This window comes from Hippoglossus stenolepis, chromosome 12, assembly GCF_022539355.2.
Source record: "Hippoglossus stenolepis isolate QCI-W04-F060 chromosome 12, HSTE1.2, whole genome shotgun sequence".
Lineage (NCBI taxonomy): Eukaryota > Metazoa > Chordata > Actinopteri > Pleuronectiformes > Pleuronectidae > Hippoglossus > Hippoglossus stenolepis.
In genome coordinates this window covers 10,408,288-10,427,980 of record NC_061494.1, presented here as the reverse complement: position 1 = coordinate 10,427,980, position 19,693 = coordinate 10,408,288, and the positions used below count along the sequence as shown (strand labels likewise).

Sequence of the window (19,693 nt, the reverse complement as noted above, 5' to 3'; positions counted from 1 at the left end):
AACTTACAGGGAAGAGTGTCGTAGAGGACATCTGATGATGCATCCATCACTGGCACAGACCTGAAATCCACATCCATGTGAGGTGCATTTCCTGGCAGCCTGCCACGCTGGTGCGTTCAAGAGACATGTGGTGGGAAGAAAGGGAAAAAGTGTGGTGGGGCCGCCACACGTGGTGCTGAGCACAGCTTGTGCAGTCAAAATGGCACTGAACTGCTGGACCTGGTGGGAAATATTTGCCAGCTGTAACACGGTTGTGTGAAAAGCGAGTGAGAAAGCAGCCACATGGAGAACTACTCCAAAGAATGGGCATTATTAAGTAGAATGTGGCCTTCACAGCAGGTGGCAATGTTGATCAAAAAATGTAGCAAGTGAAGGATAATAATGTGAAGTGATGGCATTCTTCTGCTGCGGAGGAGAGTTTGTCAAGTCTTATTTGCAGTGAAAGTTGATCTCGGGCTCAGACGAGAACATAAAGATGCTCACAATCATAACAAGAACAGGTTTTTATTAATATTTTGTAATACCATATATAATGCAATTGCATATCTTTGGCGAAAATAAATCTTATAAACATTTTATCAACAGAGGTTAGCATACAAAAACCAAAAAGGTGTGTCGGTCTAATAGACATGGCAGACAACTGACACAAACTGATACTGGGTTGGCAGCTTTTGTCAAATGCAACAACATGTTCCGTCAAAGAAACTGCAACAGAATTTAGAGAATCACATAATCGCTGCTGAGCGATGAGGCGACCAGAACGTTCAGGTAGTTCCTCCACAGGTCGACTCACTGACTCAGTCACTTTGAGACCAATTCAACATTTCTTTTTGCATTTGCAACAGAAAGAATTTGTGAGATTTTTTTACTCTCCATTATTTCTCTGCAAATGTGGGTCTGAACCTACACAGCAGCAGCAGCAGACTGACTTATGTCTGATCCAGTGATATTCAAAACATTTCAACATCCCATAACAATACCTGGAAGCTTGAGTCATGAGTGGCAGTATTTTTTTTTCTTTTCAAAGATTATTCTCTCGAGATGAGATCAACAGCTAATCTTCAATTTGTGACTACTGAGTCATAATATCTAAACATAAACCATACATGTGACGAATGTAAAAAATGATTAAATTAGTTTCAAAGAGCTTCTACAGTATGTGGGGAATGTGTCCATCTTCAAACCTTCAATCTTTAACCCCAGCTGTACATCAATTTTGGCAACAAATGCTTTCAGGATCAGTGTAAATTAACTGTCTTCTATCTCAGCTTAACAAAGAGCATAACAAAACATCAAGAAAACCTGGCAGTCATGGTTAAATTGAAAAAAATAAAAATAAAAATAAAATTAAACACCCGCTCTAAAGACAACAGACATTGGCATACTTAATCACTATAACATAGTGAAAGAAAAAAGTGTATTGCTGTAAAATAAACAAGGAAAACAAAATACTTATTAAGGAGTTCACAGAGGGAGAAAAATAAACGTGCCCAGTCATTCCTTTCGAATGACCGGCGCGTGATAGAGTATGCATTCAATAATCCCATAAATTAATGTCATAAATAAGGTAATGATTAATGAACAATAATTTGTTCTTCTTTTTCACAGCTAAACAAGACCAGTGTATGCAAGTATTACTTTTGAGAACCGAAGCTCAGTCTGGCGAGAGCAGTTCCCGCTCTGAAGTGACAAAAATAAACCAAGAGATTGGTTAAAGTCACTGCACTGACCAGAGTCCTCTCCCATTTCCTGTTAGGATGAGTCAGAAAACTAGGGCATTGTCGCTCTACAGCACATTTACATTGTGGCAGCGCTGCAGTAGGGGGAGTATAGCGACCATGGTCCGTCGCAGGTTTACATCAGTGGCACAAGAAAATGTTTGGCACCCACCTTGCATGCTATACTAACAGCCACCGTGACACAACGTGATCGATCACCGTGGGAAGAATTAATATAATTTCCAGTTTGCCAGCCTTTGCAGTTCCATTCTACCTTGTATTTTGCGCTGCGGGTGTGCAGCCTTTTTAAAAAAGCTCTAATGATAATATTGGCCTTTTTGCACAAGTGGCTCGCAACTTCCCCTCAGTGAACTGCGTGCAATCAACTGACAATAAACACTCCATTTCACAGCTTGAGAGGAGAGCGTGCACTTCCTTATTTTGTTCTAGAAGGAAGAACGAAACACCAATGGCCGAGCCAGAACCGAGGGCACAACATCTGTCCTGCTAGCGACCGCAAATGTAAAGTTTACTTCTCTCTGGCCATGACGGTGTTGTCCCCCCTCATTCTTTGTAAAGCTTCTTGATGTTTCCTTGATCTGAACCCAAACACACACTTTCCCTCAAGTTATTAGTAACTTGGCCACAGGATCACCAGCAGAAACTTTGATAAAAGTAAAAAAAGTAAAATTAAATCAAAGAGAACACACAGAGGTATAATCAAACTGCAAACCCAAATAATGGAGCAAGAAGCTGTGGTCATTTACTGCCAGCACCGGCTGCTCACCATTAACCAGCTCCGCATTCAACAGGACCAGAAGCGACCAGAGAACCACACAGCCCGACACGTCTGCTATAGTGAGAGGATCTGTCATTACGGATTCATCGGAATAAAACGACCATTTTGGCAGAAAAAGAAAAAAATTGAAAACCTTTCCTGTCCTGACCGTCATCTCAGGTTTAGGTTGAAATCAACATGCACTATGATACACACGCACACACACACACACCCCTGTACACAAAAATAAAATAAAATTTTAAAAATAATAAAATCTATGGAGCATAACCTATGAACACACAGTGAACATCTGGGAAAAGCAGGTGTTCACTTTGCATAGGCCGTCCCCAAACATGTGAATATATGTTCTGCATCCGCGCAAGAAATGTGAAAAACACACAAACACATGATTGAAAGGATGGGCAGTGAATTTGTATAGCAGTGTAATGGCCGCACAAAACTGAGCAAAGTAGCATAGCTAACTTTGCAACTAAATTTGGCAGTGGCAGAGTAATACTATTTTCCACGTCTTGCTGATTCGGAAAAACAGCTGGAGCTCGTGTGTAATAAGTTTATCGCATAACAAGATCATAATACTACTCCATTCATTCTCATATTGGTAAAGTTTAACTAGCATACTTGACTCGGAAAAATACCACCATGAAATAAAGTCAAAAGGTTAAGGTTGTGGATCAATTATTGCAATTCTCTTACAAGAGGATTCATAGAGCGAGGATTCCTTTCAAAACAGTGGCATCTTTTTTTTTTTCTTTAGCACAAAAAAGGAGAAGGTGATAACAACAGGAGGTTAGATTTTTGTCTTGTTACAAACATGCACTCATTCGCTTCATAAATAGATTCACTTGGAAGAGGATACAGGTTTGAGGAGGAAGCATGCAACGCTTTGAGTTAAAAAACCTTCAGCTTGTCCCATTTGTCTTTCAGAGGGAAAAAAAATTCTTGAATCGCAGTCTCCCAGTCCAACAGAAGCAGGCGGGTCATTTTGGATAGGTATCAGGATGGTTCTCCACAGGCCAAACACCCACCCCCAGCAGTCACCCCGAGTTACAAAAGTCTCTATATGGCTTTGTTCTCCTGTGTGAGCGATACTATTGCCATTTGTTTATTTGGACAGGGATATTTCCAAACAAAAAAAAGGCTCAAAATGGCCAATGAACGATCAGATAAGGAGAAGGAGGCACACTGGGACACATGATCAGGGGTCAGAGGTTTGGGGTCACAGGGTCCGGAGTCTGATGGGGGCAAAAAAAAAAGAAAAGAAAAAAAATCTTCATTTCCTGTTAAGTTTTGTGCTCTTGACAGTACGTTTGGATCCCTCCATGCAGCTGCGTATACCAGCGAGGTGCAGCAAGGAGCCGGCCGCTTCCTTTAGCTCCTCGTCCAGCTCTGGCTTGACCTCGCGCCGCACCCTCTTGCTGATGGGCCATTTGATGGCAGGTGGACGGCGAGAAGTCTGGTGGACGCCCCTCTCGTCCCAGAGATCGGAGTCCTCGTCGCTGTGGAAGCCTTCGCTGCCGGCGCGGCGGGACTGCCTGCGGTCGCAGCCTCCTTCGTCAAGCGAGGAAAGGGACGAAGAGGAGGAGCGGGAAGAGCAGCGCTGCAAGGCAACGCTACTATAGTTATGGTCCTGCTTTGGATCACTGCTCACCAGAACAGAGTCTGGTCTGGAGAGGTCCAGTGGACCGTCAGAATTGCCTGAAGAAGCAGAAGATGGACAAAGACATAAATACACATTCAAATGCAAAAAGATATGATAAAAGCTCCAAATATTGCATCTTAAAGTCATATACTGCAAAGTTCATAGACTGGCTGGTAAACGTGTATCTGAAAATAAATTGTGAGAGAAAGTAAATCCTAATACAACTTTACAGTAAATTAACTTTTGTTTTATTTAGCTTTTCTCTGAAGAAGAAAATGCAGAAATTAGACACAGTGAACTACACAGCACAGCTTTCGCTTGCTTTGTTTACATGTATAAAGCAGAACTAAGACGAGTCGCGGCCCAAAAGGGAAAACCTTACTTTAAAAATATGTTGCTTGGAAATGCAGAAACAGATGCGGAAATTACAAACATTAGCATTACCCACTCTCATGAAATGATCCTATGGAGCTTTTGTAGTAAATGAATTAAGCACAGGGTAAATAAATTTCAATCTCAAGTGTAAGTAAAAACAGCAATGGCATAGGTTTATTTACAAAAAGACATGAAATTAATGATTTACCCTGTACTTTCACAACACTTTTTAAAACTGCCTTTAGCAGCTCTCATTAAAGTTTCTAAAACATTTTGAATCAATCATACAATAAAAGGGACAGTTTGACAATCTTGGATATACTTATTCACTTTCTGGAGAGACTATTTAGGAGAGAATATTTGGAGCAGTAACTTCCTGTTGGGCACCTAATGACATCCCATATGATAGGTTACTTAAGCACATTTTACACTAGTCCTTCACTCCTGGGTCAAGGTTTTTAAAATCGGTTCTGACTGATCGCCAGTGATGGAAACATGACACCCAGGTGAATGTTTCTTCTTCCTCCTTTATTTAGATGCAGACGCCTCACTTTTTCTGTCCAATGTTATGATACAGATTGAATTTTGGGTTGTTAGCATGTAAATAGCCATGAGTGTTTGTGTACATATTGGAAACAATGAGCAACGGTGATTGTTTTCCTCATTGTCTCTAATCTTTGTGCTAAGCTAAGCTAACCAGCCGCTAACTCTAGCATTCCCCAAATGTTGAACTGTTCCTTTAATACCTCTGTCTACAGGATAAAATAATAGGTGCGAGTTATGTTCTTCAAACATTTCCTGTGTAAGACCCGACATTTTGATTATAAAGAACTGGTGATGTACACAAAACAAATTAAAGCACACAAATAAACAATATTTAAGCAATGACAGGGTGGTATGTCCGTGGTACAGAGAGACAAAGAGTTGGTGGAATAGGTGAAAGTATGGCTGCTTGTGGATTCTCTTACATGGGTCAACGTGGTGCCCGGGGGCAGAGTTTAAGAGCATCATGGCAGTGGCAGCATCAATGTCAGACTCTGGAAGAGGAGAGAACATGCATGATGGTCAGTCCTAAGGTGTGAGAGCATGGTGGCATGGTATCTTTACTAGGACCGGGAGGACTTGACTCTCAATCAATTGAAACTAGAGATATAGTGACCCAATCTGTGTTTACTGAATGGATATGCAGGAGATTCATGGAAACAAACCATAGGATAATTTCAAGCCACTGGTACTGAGAGTCATCTGATCTCTTCAGACCTGACAAAGTGTCTAAAAGCCTCATAGCTCGCTTCTGGGGCTCTAAATTATTAATGATTACAGTGAGACTGAGTGGCTCGACACTCAGCATCAGCAGAACCTCTGCCTGTCGTCAAGGTTACAAATCCAAGAGGCAGAGGGGGGAAACGAGGAGGCAGAGACATCGACTGGGAGCTCTCGACATTATGGTCTAACATGAGGCATCAATGACTGGAAAGCAACAAATCAAACCAAGAGTTGAGGGTAAAAGCACAGTGATGCTGAATGTTCTGGGACTGAAATGTGCAAACAAAGGCAACACACTCAAAATACTACACAAACAACAAGGTAAAAAAACTGCACTGGATTGGAATCTCTGCAGATTCTTGCAAAGCAGGCAGCTTTTTATTGTACATACAGAAACTTAAAAAACATGATAACTTTGCTTCTGTCTCACCTTTGAATGAGCAGCCTTGTAGATAGAGATGGCGAGGGGGTGAGGAGGCACTGTGAAAGGTAAACACGAAACAAGTAGCCTCAGATTTTGAGTTTTAAAAAGGAGATGTACAGAACATTTTCTGATATCTAAAAGGATCTAATGTCAAATAGAGAGAGATGTAGACCTCCAGAATAAAATCTTAAAAAGTTAAGAAATGTTTAAATGCAAAGAAGGTAATATTACTTGACAGAGCTGATTTGCCAATATAAGTACATCATTCATCCACAGGGTGACGGATGAGGGTTTACCTGGGTGGGGAGGCGGGTGGTGTGCAGAAGGCATGTGCGGCAGGGAAGTGCTGCTTCTTAAGGGCTTGGATCAGGTTGGGGCGGTACTCGGGGTCAACACACCAGAGAGAACCTTTACCATTGGCCTGTGAGAAAGAGCAAAGACGGTCAAACTTCTACATCCCAAGTAAGAAGACTTGAGGCAAGTAACTGTGAGAGAACTTGTAATTTACAGAAGTTCTTCTATTGGAGAAGAAAAATCTTGATTCCTGATCATTACACAAATGTGCAATATGTAAATGTGAGAGAAATTATTCTCACAGGTCCTCTGACGATATTTAAACAAAATCCCTGTGGATTTGTCTTTTAAACATATACAAGCTATGTTTAAGGACAGTGTTTATAGAAGCATATCGCATTGAAAAGGCAGTTTTTTGATTATGTTGAATTTCGAGCTGCTTATATTCACATCTGCTGGCTTGAAAACTTTTTAACTACCCTTTTTAGTGCACTCTTATATTAGTCTTTTTCAACAATAACATATACAGGATATGCTTGAATTATATAATTATATATTTTTTTTAAAGATACATAAAACAATGTCACTCTTTGTGGCACTTTTCTATATTTAATCCATCAAGGTTTTATATTAAGAAGATTCTCAGTTGCCATGTATCAGCTGATACAAAATCAATATGGTGTTATGTCACATTTAATTTATGTGAAACTCAAATGGTAAAAAAAATATCTGATGCATGGTAAAAGAATTCCTCAACAGCTTCGGCAGAAGGAGGAAATAATTGCTCCACAGCTCAGTGTGAGGAATGAATTTGTGTGTGTGGTAACTGTCACTTTATCTGATGGTGGCGTATTCTTGCCCAGTCTGGGAGGGAGGGAGCGAGGGAGGGGAATAACCTTGACTCAGATTACCAACCAGCCCTGATGCAGGAAGAAGGAAATGTCTCCATGGCAACGGAAACCACCAGCCAGTGTGTCATGTGAAACTGGTGCTGGTCTCTCAGCAGACGGAGGGCTCACACTGTGCACCTGCACGCTGAACGGCCTGCACTGCACCATGTTGCCACTCGCTTAGCGCTAACCGCCATCCCCTCCCACGGTGGGAAAATATCAGGTCTTAGCCAGGCACAGCCCTGGCACCACAGGCTCTACCCGTCACAAGTCTGAACTCATACCGAAGCTCAATATGGCTACCATCATGTCACTCCCTGGATGAGTTATAGTAACATGCAAATTAGGCTGCGTACATTGGCCTGACACAGGTAGTGCTCTTTGGGATGTTTGTTATCAATCAGATTAAGATTAACTGAGCATTAAATGTTTAATTTAAAAATAAAGATATTTTTTAAAAAGGTTTAACTTTGAGCTTATTCAAATCATGAATATTAACGTTGAACAGCAATACATACAAACTGAAAACATGTTTTTTGGGTGCTTTTAAGTCAGTAATCTTTTCAAACAAGGGCTTTCTCCTGTTTATGTTTGTCACCACAGTTTTCAACACAAATGAAGCTGGAAAGCTAACTGGGAATTGCAACCATTGGGAAGCAAATTAACAATTTCACCACAAACACTTCACTCACATGCTTTTCATTTAACAGGAATGCTTGTGCAGGATATGCAGGATGTGTTTAAGCATTTGTCACAAACATGTGCATATGAGGAGGCCAACTTCTCTATTTTCTTCCTTTCTACATATGAACAAAAACAAATTCTGCCAGAATCTGGCTGACCAAGATTTTTCCTACAAACTCATATCTGCCGTTCTGGTCACGTTACTTCCCCCGGGTTTCAAACAATGGGATGCTTCTCTCCCTGGTTAAAAACAGTTGCACTACATTGTAGTGGTGCTTTGGGAGATAAAGTCCTATCTTGGTGTGCTGTGTTTGCATTTTCTCTGAAGGAGTATGTGCGACCTTGACTGGATTCCACCCTCATGCAGCAGAGTCAGAGGTTTCTGCAGCTGTGTTACAGACCTGGACACTGTCACATGAGCCACACTGCAGCTTCAAACTGCATCACACTGTTCAAACTGTATTTTGCTAAACAAAGCCTGTGGAGATTCTGAGAGATATATATATATATATATATATATATATATATATATATATATATATATATATATAGTACAGACACACATTTAACAGTTTCAAGAGGCAAACTTTAAATAGAGCATTTCTTAGGTTGAATATGTGTGAAGTGTATGTGAGTACACAGTTTGCTGACCTACCTTTCCCAAACTCCTCTCAACCTTGCGGAAGCATTTGTTCAGGGACAAGTTGTGACGAACTGAGTTCTTCCAGCCGGTGGGAGCATTGGAGAAATAGGGAAAGTGCTCAAGAATCCAGCCGTATATTTCTTTAACAGGCAAAGACTTGCTGGGCGACTGCTCAATGGCCATGTAGATGAGCAGAGAAAACGAGAAAGGGGGCTTAGACTTCAACGAGTCCCGCTCCCTGCCTCGGCCGTGCGACGAGGATGAAGAGGATGATGGGCCCTGGCCGGAGCCGTAATCTCCCTCTATGTCAAAAAGGGGGCTGCCACTGGGCTGAGCTTCGGGGCCCCCCAGGGCGAAGTTCTGAAGCAGGTTCTCGTGGAGCCAGTTGAGGTTGGTGAGCTCCTCATCCTCTGCGCCTCCAGTGCGATCCACGCTGGTCGCCAGCGGACTGGAGGCGCACTCCGCCTCAGGCAGCGTTCCCACGCCACAGACGCCTCTGAGCCCCGTCCGCTCCTCTTGCATACCCGGAATTTCCGTTTTCTTATCTGGTGACATCCCAATGATTGGACCCATTAAATCAAAGAGGTCTGGAGAGAAAGAGAGAAACAAATTGTTAATGTTCAACTTGATTTCATAATAAAGATTAAATGGATGTGGATGTGGCACATTGAAATAATGTGCTCCTCCATGCATTGGCCTTGTTCCATTAAGCCCCATTTCCAATGGTCAAAAAACCCACCAACAACATATGGCTTTTGCCTGCAATGCAAAATTGCTCAGCATTCAAGCGACTGCAAGTAGACATGGTATTTTGGTGAACGCCCTGATTTGGCAAGATAGCAAGGTGAGAGAGTGCCTGTACCTGTGCGCCTCTATTACACTTCCTGACCCTCTCCTTTACTCCTGGTGAGGACAGAGAGGCTCTCAGCTGCCCCTCGCCGCCCCTCCTCAACACCAGCCAAGGAGCTTTGAGGAGGTACACTCAAGCAACTGAACCGACTGAAGGCTGCACTTCTCGACGCCCACCTCATTCTCTGACAGGACCCAGCTGCTCGTTATGTTTAAATGAGCATGAAACCATCCGGCAACTGCGGGAACAAGTGGAAGGCCTCCATCTTACAGAGTGGATGGCTCTTACACACTGATCTTCTGCAATCAGACAGGATCAAGTCTCAATTTGTCACATGCCAGATTAAGTAGTGTGAAGAGGCTACAGCCCCAGACTGTCGTTTAACAGCACTAGGAAATTCAATATTGCCAGGAGCCCCGTGTCATTAAGTACCCTTATTAATAAGACGATTTTTGAATTAGTTCAGAAGAAGCATATCATCTTATACAACAACAGTAATCGTGTCGAAGTTTTAGTAAAACCCAATGTACAGAAAGAGATATGACCAGGTGTCATAGTCCATAGCTATCATAGAATATTGACACCTGTATTATTTAGGTTTTTTGCTATGGTCTTTCACAGTGGTTGGTGAGGGCAAGAGCACAAAGAGATCACTCGCTGATTCAGCTCACAACAAGCTTTATGTCCTGGGTGTCACCATGACAACCATGCAGTCCCTTCAATTAAGAGCAGAAATCCCACAAACAAGAGTCAACAGGAAAATAAGTAATCCATGCTGGCTGGCGCTGCCACAGACGACCGCTGGGCACCCACCCTGTAACAAAGTCCTCCTACTGCACCCCTTGTGTGGACACCAGATGTCTCTGGTTCTGGGGTGGCCCTGGATGCTCTTGGATCCAGTCTGAGGAGGGAGTAAGGTTTGGAAGGCTGGAGAGGTAAAGGCGCACAGAGCTTGGTGGATAGGCATGTCTTTTCATTTCTGTGATAAGATAAGAACTGGGTCAAACGCAAGAGTGTTTGCACGGTGGGTGAGACAAGAGAGGGAGTGTAGACACACTTACACACATAAATCAGTTTGTCAAAGCCAGCCAGCGAGGAAAGGAGGAGGGGGGAAAGGAGCAGGCATTAGTGCATTTACAAAATGACCACTCAAGTCTAAATGAGGGCAGAAACATACAGCACACAAACAAGAGTGACTTAGAAATCTAGGGTCATGGCTTCTTCAGCTTTAAAAGCCAGACTTTATATATTTTCTTATTAGCGCATTCACCTGACTGTCACGTTACCATCCCTGCAAATCAGAGCCCCAGTGAACGTAGATCGGATCCATTCCCATTGCAGACAAAAGCCAGATGTTAGTGGGTGTGGTTTTCTGACCAGTTTAAAAAGGGGCTTCAGATACATTTTGTCCTGAACTCTGCCCAAAAGTTTTAATAAGCACCACTGAAATTTCTTTGTGTACCACATGTACTTGAGCAAAATGAAAGTAAATGAAGCTCTGCATGAGGGACATGCAGAGCGAACATCGGAAGAGACATAACAATAGGGAAATCCTTTTTACACAAAAGGAGAGCAAGACAGAAACAGTGAAAGAGAGACCAAGAGACTGAGGAAGGCAAAGAGAAAGAGAGAGTGCCAGCTGAGAATCAGCTGGTAGCAAGGTAGGCTATGTAAGATAGCGTTAGTCTAGGATGAATCACGGCTCACAGCAAAGTAGAGCAATGAGTTATGTCAGGCAGCGAGAGAACTGCCCATTTGTGTTTAAAGAAATATCTCTGCTCAAGAGACCACAACAGAAAAAAGATATTCCTTGACATGACAGGCTCCTACTCTGAATGAATTTACAAAGACAGTTTTAGACGAAATTTGTATTTAGCCTTCCAGGAAGCATTTCAGACTATATTCAGCTATGTGTGCTTTTGAGAATTAAATGTTTAGGTAGAGTTAGGGTCAGGTCTTTTAAAATAGCGGTTATATAAAGAATGATTCAGGGGGAATCTCACAAAGATCTCAGGCTGGGTTCAAAATATAGTTAAATGGAAGATAATACAGCCGACTGACCAACCATGACGCCCTACTTTCTTTGAGTTTAAGTCAAGTCTACATCCCCAACTTGCCCAACACATGCTAAAGACAAATGTTTAGATCACAGTAAAGGCCTTGACTCCATAGCATCTTCCGTTGCATCTTCCATTGATAACTATTATTATAATAACTGCCTGCGAATGTAAGCTTTGAGACTGGGAAACAGAAAGAAGTCACGGCCTGGGTTTAAGTGTTAGACAGCTGATTAACCTTAAAAGCACAAGAGAGCTTCACCTCAGTTCATCCACTGACCTCTCAGCTGGGCCCTTGGTGCCAGAGAGAGCACTTATTCTCTTTTGAGGAGTTCCTCCTGAAGACCGCCATTTGAATATCAACAGAGGCAGAGTGATCGAATGAAGAAAACTGACTCTCCTATCCGGCCAAACACAGAACATTTTTTACTATGACTGCAGCTGGTCAATTACCACTGCTGTTGCAATCATCGCAGTTATCATTGCTTTTATGAAAAGGCATCACAGAGAGGCGGCTGGCAACGCGATGAATGATGGGAAGCTAAAGTGTAAAAGAGTGGAGAGGGGAGAGGGAGCTAATAAGCCGGACTGGCCTGTTGACTGCAGCTCATCCTTGAAAATACACCAAAGCTGCAATGGTGCTGACCTGATGGCTCATCTGCAAGTTAAAATAGCCCAGCGCACCGCCAGCCTCATCATATTCATGTGCAAACAGGCAGGCACTAACAGCAGGTGCCAAGGCACATTTCCCCCCCTTTCAAACTGCTCTTTTATCCTGTTAAGCACTTAGCCTATTGAAAAATACACAAAGACATATGGAGATAGCTTTTAAGTGGCAAATCAAGCCGTTGATGTGTCAAATATGTACAGGGGAATGTAAAGGAGATGATGGCGGCATCGAAATGAAGAGGCTCTGGTTGGAGATGTTTTCTGTGAGCCAATCTCAAGATCGGGACTCAGTTGCCACGGCAGCCGATGTTGTAAGGGAAGCAATTGTGCTCATGTCTGTGCATGAAGAGAGAGCTAATGTGGGGAGATCAATATAGGCGGAAAATGCTGAGGCCAGCAGTCTGCTGCTGTTCTCCACAAACCTGTCTGACAAAGAGCGGTGGGGGAAAGACAACAGCCAACCTGGATGTCTCTGCACTACAGACTGTGTGGCTTTAAGGCAAACTTTTAAAATGCTCGCTCCATGCACTGAAATACTTTATTATGCTCGGTAACCCATGATACACAAATCATGTTTATGTAAGAAAGAAAACAAGATTTTTAGAGATAATGGATGTATCTGCCTGTATTTACTCACACCACACCCTTTTTGCAAGAAATAAACCACTCGACACAAATCAGTTACACCTCTATAATAGATACACAAAGGTGTGTCGTACAGCCCCATGGCGAGGGCTGTTATTTGAAACCCTAACTGATATTTAGGTGACTACCCGGTCTGGCTGGAGCTCTGAAACTGTGAATGAGACAAAGGAGGGCTGAGTTAGAGGGAGAGAGAGAGAGAGAGAGAGAGAGAGAGAGAGAGAGAGAGAGAGAGAGAGAGAGGGAGAGAGAGAGAGAGAGAGAGAGAGAGAGAGAGAGAGAGAGACTTATTTTATGGGAGGGTCAACTTATTTCATAACAACATCCATTAAAAGTGAGGGCTAATCAGCAGGCCAGTGCTAAAGCAAGTCCAAATAATTCATTTTCGAATAAAAACTACTCAATGGATTAAAACGATCCACTCAGAGAAAGCTCACACAAAGCGTTACAATTGGCCCCCACACTCGCCTCATACAAAGGAGCAGTTGTTTTTGCTCTAGTCATGTTTCAGAAGTGCTCAGTATTCACCTCACAGCTAAAAAACAGAGGACCGGGAGGGAAGGAAACACCTCCTGCCTGTTGAGGAAGTTCATTTTCAGAAAACAAATTGAGACTTCACACAGACAGTTAGGCTTGTTCTGCACCAGGACAGTGGACTCGAGCAGACGGGCAGCATTTATTGAAGCAGCGGGGTCAACTTTGGCAATCTATGAATTCCACCATGATGTAGCTTATAGACTCCAGAGCTGATACAATCACTTAAAAGTAAAAAAAAAATCACAAAGGAAAACTAAACAATGATAATGATGTTCATCTGAGACATTGCTTTCACGCATGTTCTCAAGCTCAAACCCACAGTGCTGCACTTTGACTGTCAACAGAGATGAGGCCTTCCAAAGTACACGTCAGCCCCTAGCCAACACTGAAACCTTATCTCTTAGGTCATGTGGCTGGAAGTTGTGTGTGCAAACACTCACCACCAATCAACACGAGCAACGACCTTAAATACTTTCAAGCAACAAAAGCAACACTATTTGGCAGATCATTCTCTTTCTACCCGACATGAAGGTCCAAACTCTTTGTTATAAAAGAATGAAGGGAGATTTTATTTCTAGGTTTTATATATTTCTGGAGCTTAGTTGAAGTTTCAACATAAGCCCCCCCACAGGAATGTGCTCTGTAAGAGATTACCTTGCATGTAAATACTACAAGTGTTTGCGAATTAAATGTTGTGTACAAGAAACACAGAATGCCCCCGTGAGGCCCTGCAGGGAAATCAAGAAACAAAAACCTTAATTCCTGAATTATAGCAAACTCTGACAGAATCATTCATAGAGTTCAACATTCAATACAATGGGAGGAAAATGGCTCCTGCTAAAACAGCAGGCGGAAGCAGCTTGCTTTCAAAAAGTGACGATATTTACTGAAGCTCCTGAAGTGGCTAAATCAATACAAGTGCACACATGCTGTAAGTAGCAGTAATATAACATGTACACAGACAACAAGTCTTGAGCTCTACAATCTGCTTGTTACATTACAGCCTCGTTTATATCTTTCACTTCTATTCTACAGCAGCTTCTATAAATATTTACATTTTCGGGCTGCTTACAAAACTGTCAATAAAAAGCTGTTTATAGTAAAGTCAGCTATCATTATTAATCTGACTCTGTTTTAGGTATGGGTATTATTATTGTATGTTTTAATTACTGCATCACATAAACCCCAAGCTTCATTACCACTATTCTTCTATTTTAGCACCTCAGTTTTTTTGCAATATTTTTTCTACAAAAACCTTTCCTTTAATTTTAAACTGAATTACAGGAAGAGTTCCAATACGCCGTAATACAGAGAAATTGATTTCTGTTAACCAACATTAACTTTCATCATACAGGAGTCAGTCCACAGAGGATACCGCACATTAGTTGTAATAAACATTGGGCAACTGCAAACAAGTTTTTTTTTAAAGAATCAACACAACCTTTTGATGCCATACAAGGACACGGCCTCGGTTGTACCTTCTGCTCAAATTAAGTTTTAACTTCAAAATTAGTTAAATTTTCAAGCAAACTTTTTAGGCAGTAATTCAACATGGCGATCTAATGACTATGAATTTTAAAAATAACAAAGCTCTAGTTTAACAGAGCTGTGTGCTTATTCATGGATTGAGCTGTTTCCATTATAAAATTGGGCTCTGAATAAAAACAGCGTATGATGTGTTACTTTGATGTTTACATTTTGCTTTGGCCAGATGCCTAACCAGAGCTGCTCTACTGATGATATTGTTGGAGTTGGCGCTGGTTCCTAGATCCTGTCCCCATCCAGCCCCACACAGCCAAGAAGATCCTGATCATTTATTTGCACACAAGCTGGTCAGCCCGCACTGTTGTTGTCATAGCGTCATCAATTAAATAAATCCTGTTAATTCAGCCAGGGGTGACAAGACAAAGAGCCATTGTGACACAGGACACAGCCGTGCTTCCGTCTTCCCTCCTCTCAATCAAGAAACCGCTCACATGACTGTTGCTCTCAATGAGGCGGGCCCTAATGAGCTGCGTCTGGAGTCCACCCCGTCAAAAACGAGACAGGCACAGGACAGTCAGGGGGTTAGAGAGGGGAGGAGGAGGGGGTGGGGCAATCAAGAAGTGGGAAACAATAACTGTCGAGGGAAAATCGCCACAACAGGAATTATACACTTTACCAATTTGTAAATATACACTCACACACAGGCGGCCTCAAAGAGGAAAAACTGAGGTAGAAACTCAAAACATTCACTGTGTATAACCTCTGCGACCAATCAGGAGAGGAAAAACTAAAAGATGGAAACATTCACTCTAAGTATTTTTAGATTTGCAGAACCAAATTGTGACCTATCCTGTCTTTTTGCTGATGTCATGAGATTAACGGCAATAAGTTGAACCCAGTTTGTAAAATTTTGACAGCTGTTGAATCGAAAGCTTATGTGATAAAAATAGATGTAATTTAGCTGCACCCTGCATCTCCCAGGAGACGAGAAACATCACAAAAAGCTGACAAGTTGACCATATGATCATAACATGACAACTAAGTCATGGCCAGAAAAACTAAAGCAGGTTGCAGGGATGCAGCACATGCCTCAAAAGGCATTTACATTTGCATCTGAAGTTCACAGCTACCACCTCTGCTTGATAAGCAGAATGTCACAGACCAGAGCCCGTGCACTCATGGGGACGTCCCTTTTTCAAACACACGGGCGTTGTGAGCCCAAGTGTGCAGCTTCTATCAGTCAAGCCAACAATAGCGCCTGAAGCAGTCACCTCCACAAGCCTGACAGGCCAACGTCAGCAGTCAACAGCTGGAGCTTAACTGATTTCAGATAGGTGTGATTGTTCTGTTAAACAACCTGGGTTCTCATTATAGGAGGTAGAAGTAAATCAGTGCATGGTTAATAAAAACATTATGTTAAGACTTTCTTTGGGTGATAATTCAAAAAATATATACAACACTGACACAAAAGTAGAAGAGCTCGTCTACTTTCACTTCGTTCACAACAATCTATCCACACACCGCAACAAAATGAAGGGACAACAATCACTTTGAGTAAGTAAATACTGTCAACGCCCCTGTTCTCACGGTCATCAAATTATTCAACCTCACCTACAATTTAAAATTTAAATCAAAGTCACCAATGACTTGGTAATTACGTGTTTTTCCAGATAACAGAAGGTTCAAAAGCTTTGAGCCAATCCATGAGACACCAGGTTTGTGTTGGGCAATCCCAAAGGTTTCTGCCACACACTCTCGTAATGACAGCCACTCATATACCTACAAAGAGTTGGATTTTAGAGGATGCAACCGATCCTATATTCTGGGTCAGAGTATAAAATTGGGTGATAACACTGATTGCATGGAAACCACCAAATTTTGAACTGCAGATTCTGTACCGCTCTCGCTTGAAAAGAGGATAAGAGGTTATACAAGCTGCAATCCAGCACCAAGCCATTTCCTTATTAAAATGTTGTATACCTTACATTCAGTATGTCGTGACAACTGGACAGGAAAATTGAGCTTGGATTATTGGATGTAAAATGTAGAAATGTACTTGATATAAATAACGTGCTGTGGTCTCTTTTGTCGTGTTGCTTTATTGTCATCATACGTCCTCTCGTTCTGTAATAAAGGAGCAACTTCTCAGAAAAGTGACACCAGTGTGTTTGCCAAGTAGTAAAACTGAAGCGTGGCACTGAAGGGTTCCAAAGAAGCTCAAAATGTATTTGATACAACCGTGTTCAGCTGGTTGTAATGTATTTCAATTATGTGGAATATCAGGTATTTGCCTATCTGAGTATTACTCGGCTGGAAAAGGTTTTTTTCAAGGCAGAAGAAAAAGGTCTAGACTTTGAGCTAATCAAATTAAATGATGTTTACAAGCAGGACATTACCTCCGAGTTTACTATCAGGGTTATATGACAAAAGCAAATGATACTATGACGCATGGAAGCAATTGTAACGTCAACAAGTTGTAAATTTCAAGTTTCGGTTATCAAAAGTTATGGCTAAGCTCTCAAGAGTGTCATTTACCTTTTGTGATTGGTGAGCTGACCAATAAGAAAAGAACAGAATATATTAGAACATAATTGAAAAACCTGCTCCCCATTTTACATCTTACTGAGGTAGCAGAGAATCTCAAACGACAGAGTAAAGCTACCTGTGATACTAAGTATGTCTTAGAGGCCTATTCCAGCAATCCAAATAACCTTATGATGGCACACTAAACTTAACTGACAATATGTCAAATCCTTGAAGTTATTAAAGCCATTTCACGTCAGTAATAACCACATCACCGGGTTAAGACGAGTCTTATTTATAGAAGTGAATGTCAGTACAGCAGACACTCATCTATTCTGGGAGGCAAAAAGTACTTACCCGTCTGAGGCTTCTGTACATACCAACATGTACACAAGTGAATACATGTACATGCGAGGACCACAAACAACAGCAGAAGACAACAGATGGTTTGACCTACAATATGACCATGGCGATTTCGGGGCAATAAAATAATGGCAGGTTGACAACATCTGTTTCATTTTTTTGTGTGTCTTTTTTGTGTCCCTTAAGCCCCTGATGCCTTTGTCCTCTATTTACCAGCAGGGGCTTTAACAACTGTCAAGCGAGAAGAAAGAAAGGAAGGGATGTCAGTCTACATTAATGTCACAACCTCGGGAAAAAGAAATGTTCCCATCACTTTACCAAACAATGAATTTTAGATGAAGAGTATCCAGCCCGGTGAACACAGACAGGTAGCAGGTTAGAGAGACTACACGTGGAAAAGCATGGCATATGTGAAGATCTATTAAACCATAACAACATGTGAAGTGAATCCCACTGGATTAAAGAAGAGATGGGTTTTTTTCCCCCCCACTACTCTGTGACATTGTTTGTAGAGCTCTGTGTATCTGGGACAATCTTGTGATAATCCATTACATCATGTGCCCAGCTAGCCCGTGTAGCCTCCCAACCTCTGGTTATATATACGCCGTGGAAATATTCAACTATTTGTACATAACAGCGGGGAGACGTGTGTCTTAACGGAACACAGGCCAAACGCTCCTTCGATAAACATGTGTAGCACAACTTGAGAGAGTGTTGCGAGACATTTCGCGAAACACGGGGGCCGAGCGAGAGGAGAACCGAAAGTGCTGTTAGCGGAGGAAAAACTAATGTGCGTTGGAGCTAATGCTACAGACACCGTGACGTTGGAACGCCACGGACTTTACGCTCACAGCCAGCCGCACACAATGAGGACTACAAAGTTTACACGTAACGCGAAGTGGAGCATTGCCCAACACTTCCCGACACGAGGGAGACATGTCCAACTACCCCCGCTTCGCCCCGTTTGTCACATTTCACTCAGCTTTCAAGAGAAGTAAGTTAGGCAGCCGTTGCGTTAGCTCGCCCCCAAGCACGAAGTAGCGTTAGCGGTCGTTAGGGGGGTCAGTGAATCTGCCGCTAGCGTTAGCATAACATTTTAACAAGCTGGAGGGGGGATACTACACCATTTTATTATTTGAACATATCCGACACTAAGCAGTATCACGTGCGGTTGATACCAGCCCTCCACTCTTTCAGCCTCGAGGAACACAGAGAAGTCACATCGGCTAGCTGGCCACATGCTGTCGCTTGATCTGCCATGCTGGCTGCTCCACGCAAAGTCACTTGGCCACATTTACTTTTAGCTTGTTCGAACCCCTCGAACCGTGCGCTGCCAGGGACCGCGTCCGCACAGGAAGTGGAAATGAATAACAGTAATCAAATCAAGGGGAATGAATACTCACAATCATGCACGGCGTGCCTCGGCGCGGTGTGTTTAAAAGACACGTCGGTGCGCAGTTTGTTCAGATGTCTGTCTCACACAATGTCAGAGATCAGACCAGCAGCTGCTTCCTCCATACACGCAGCGCGCAGATCACACACACTCACACGGCACGGCAACGCTACCAAACCCCCTGCCGTCGCCATGGCAACAGGCCCACTTCAGCCAATCAAAACCCCTCCCCTCCTATCTCCCCTGGCAACTGCCGCAGCGCCGGGGCGTCGCGAACGCGCACGCCGTCCCTGTTTTGCATCGTGCAACGTGCTTTCACTTGCTCCGCCAGCTGCTCGTAGCGCGGCGTTGTGGGGGTTTGACCGTGTTTTAAAGGGATTTATTGGGATGATCAGGCCCCGGAGGTGGAGGAATAGTGATGGGATCAACTGTACACGGATAA

At 42.6% G+C, this 19,693-nt stretch overlaps 1 protein-coding gene across 3 annotated transcripts; it reads right to left on the bottom strand.

The window, feature by feature from the left end:
• Positions 1 to 488: 488 nt before the first annotated feature.
• Positions 489 to 19,449, bottom strand: foxn2a (forkhead box N2a). Of its 3 annotated transcripts, none has more exons than XM_035171893.2 (6): positions 19,262 to 19,449; positions 8,745 to 9,319; positions 6,518 to 6,642; positions 6,228 to 6,277; positions 5,500 to 5,568; positions 489 to 4,212 (listed from the first exon to the last, which is right to left on the bottom strand). In XM_035171893.2, exons 2-6 carry the CDS (start codon positions 9,303 to 9,305, stop codon positions 3,788 to 3,790), a joined length of 1,230 nt encoding a protein of 409 aa, XP_035027784.1. In that variant the 5' UTR covers positions 9,306 to 9,319; positions 19,262 to 19,449; the 3' UTR covers positions 489 to 3,787. The 3 variants fall into 3 exon arrangements, with proteins under 3 accessions (XP_035027784.1, XP_035027786.1, XP_035027783.1); XM_035171895.2 differs by lacking the exon at positions 19,262 to 19,449 and adding an exon at positions 18,983 to 19,233; XM_035171892.2 differs by lacking the exon at positions 19,262 to 19,449 and adding an exon at positions 10,396 to 13,082.
• Positions 19,450 to 19,693: the final 244 nt, after the last annotated feature.

Bases quoted from the DNA above. Each gene is read 5' to 3' on its own strand.
- foxn2a (XM_035171892.2), bottom strand. From the start codon at position 10,549: ATGCCTATCCACCAAGCTCTGTGCGCCTTTACCTCTCCAGCCTTCCAA. The intron at 6,643-8,744 runs GTAGGTCAGCAA...TCTTTCTCACAG, and splicing joins TTGAGAGGAGTTTGGGAAAG to GCCAATGGTAAAGGTTCTCT. The intron at 5,569-6,227 runs GTGAGACAGAAG...CTCCTCTTCCAG, and splicing joins ACAAGGCTGCTCATTCAAAG to AGTCTGACATTGATGCTGCC.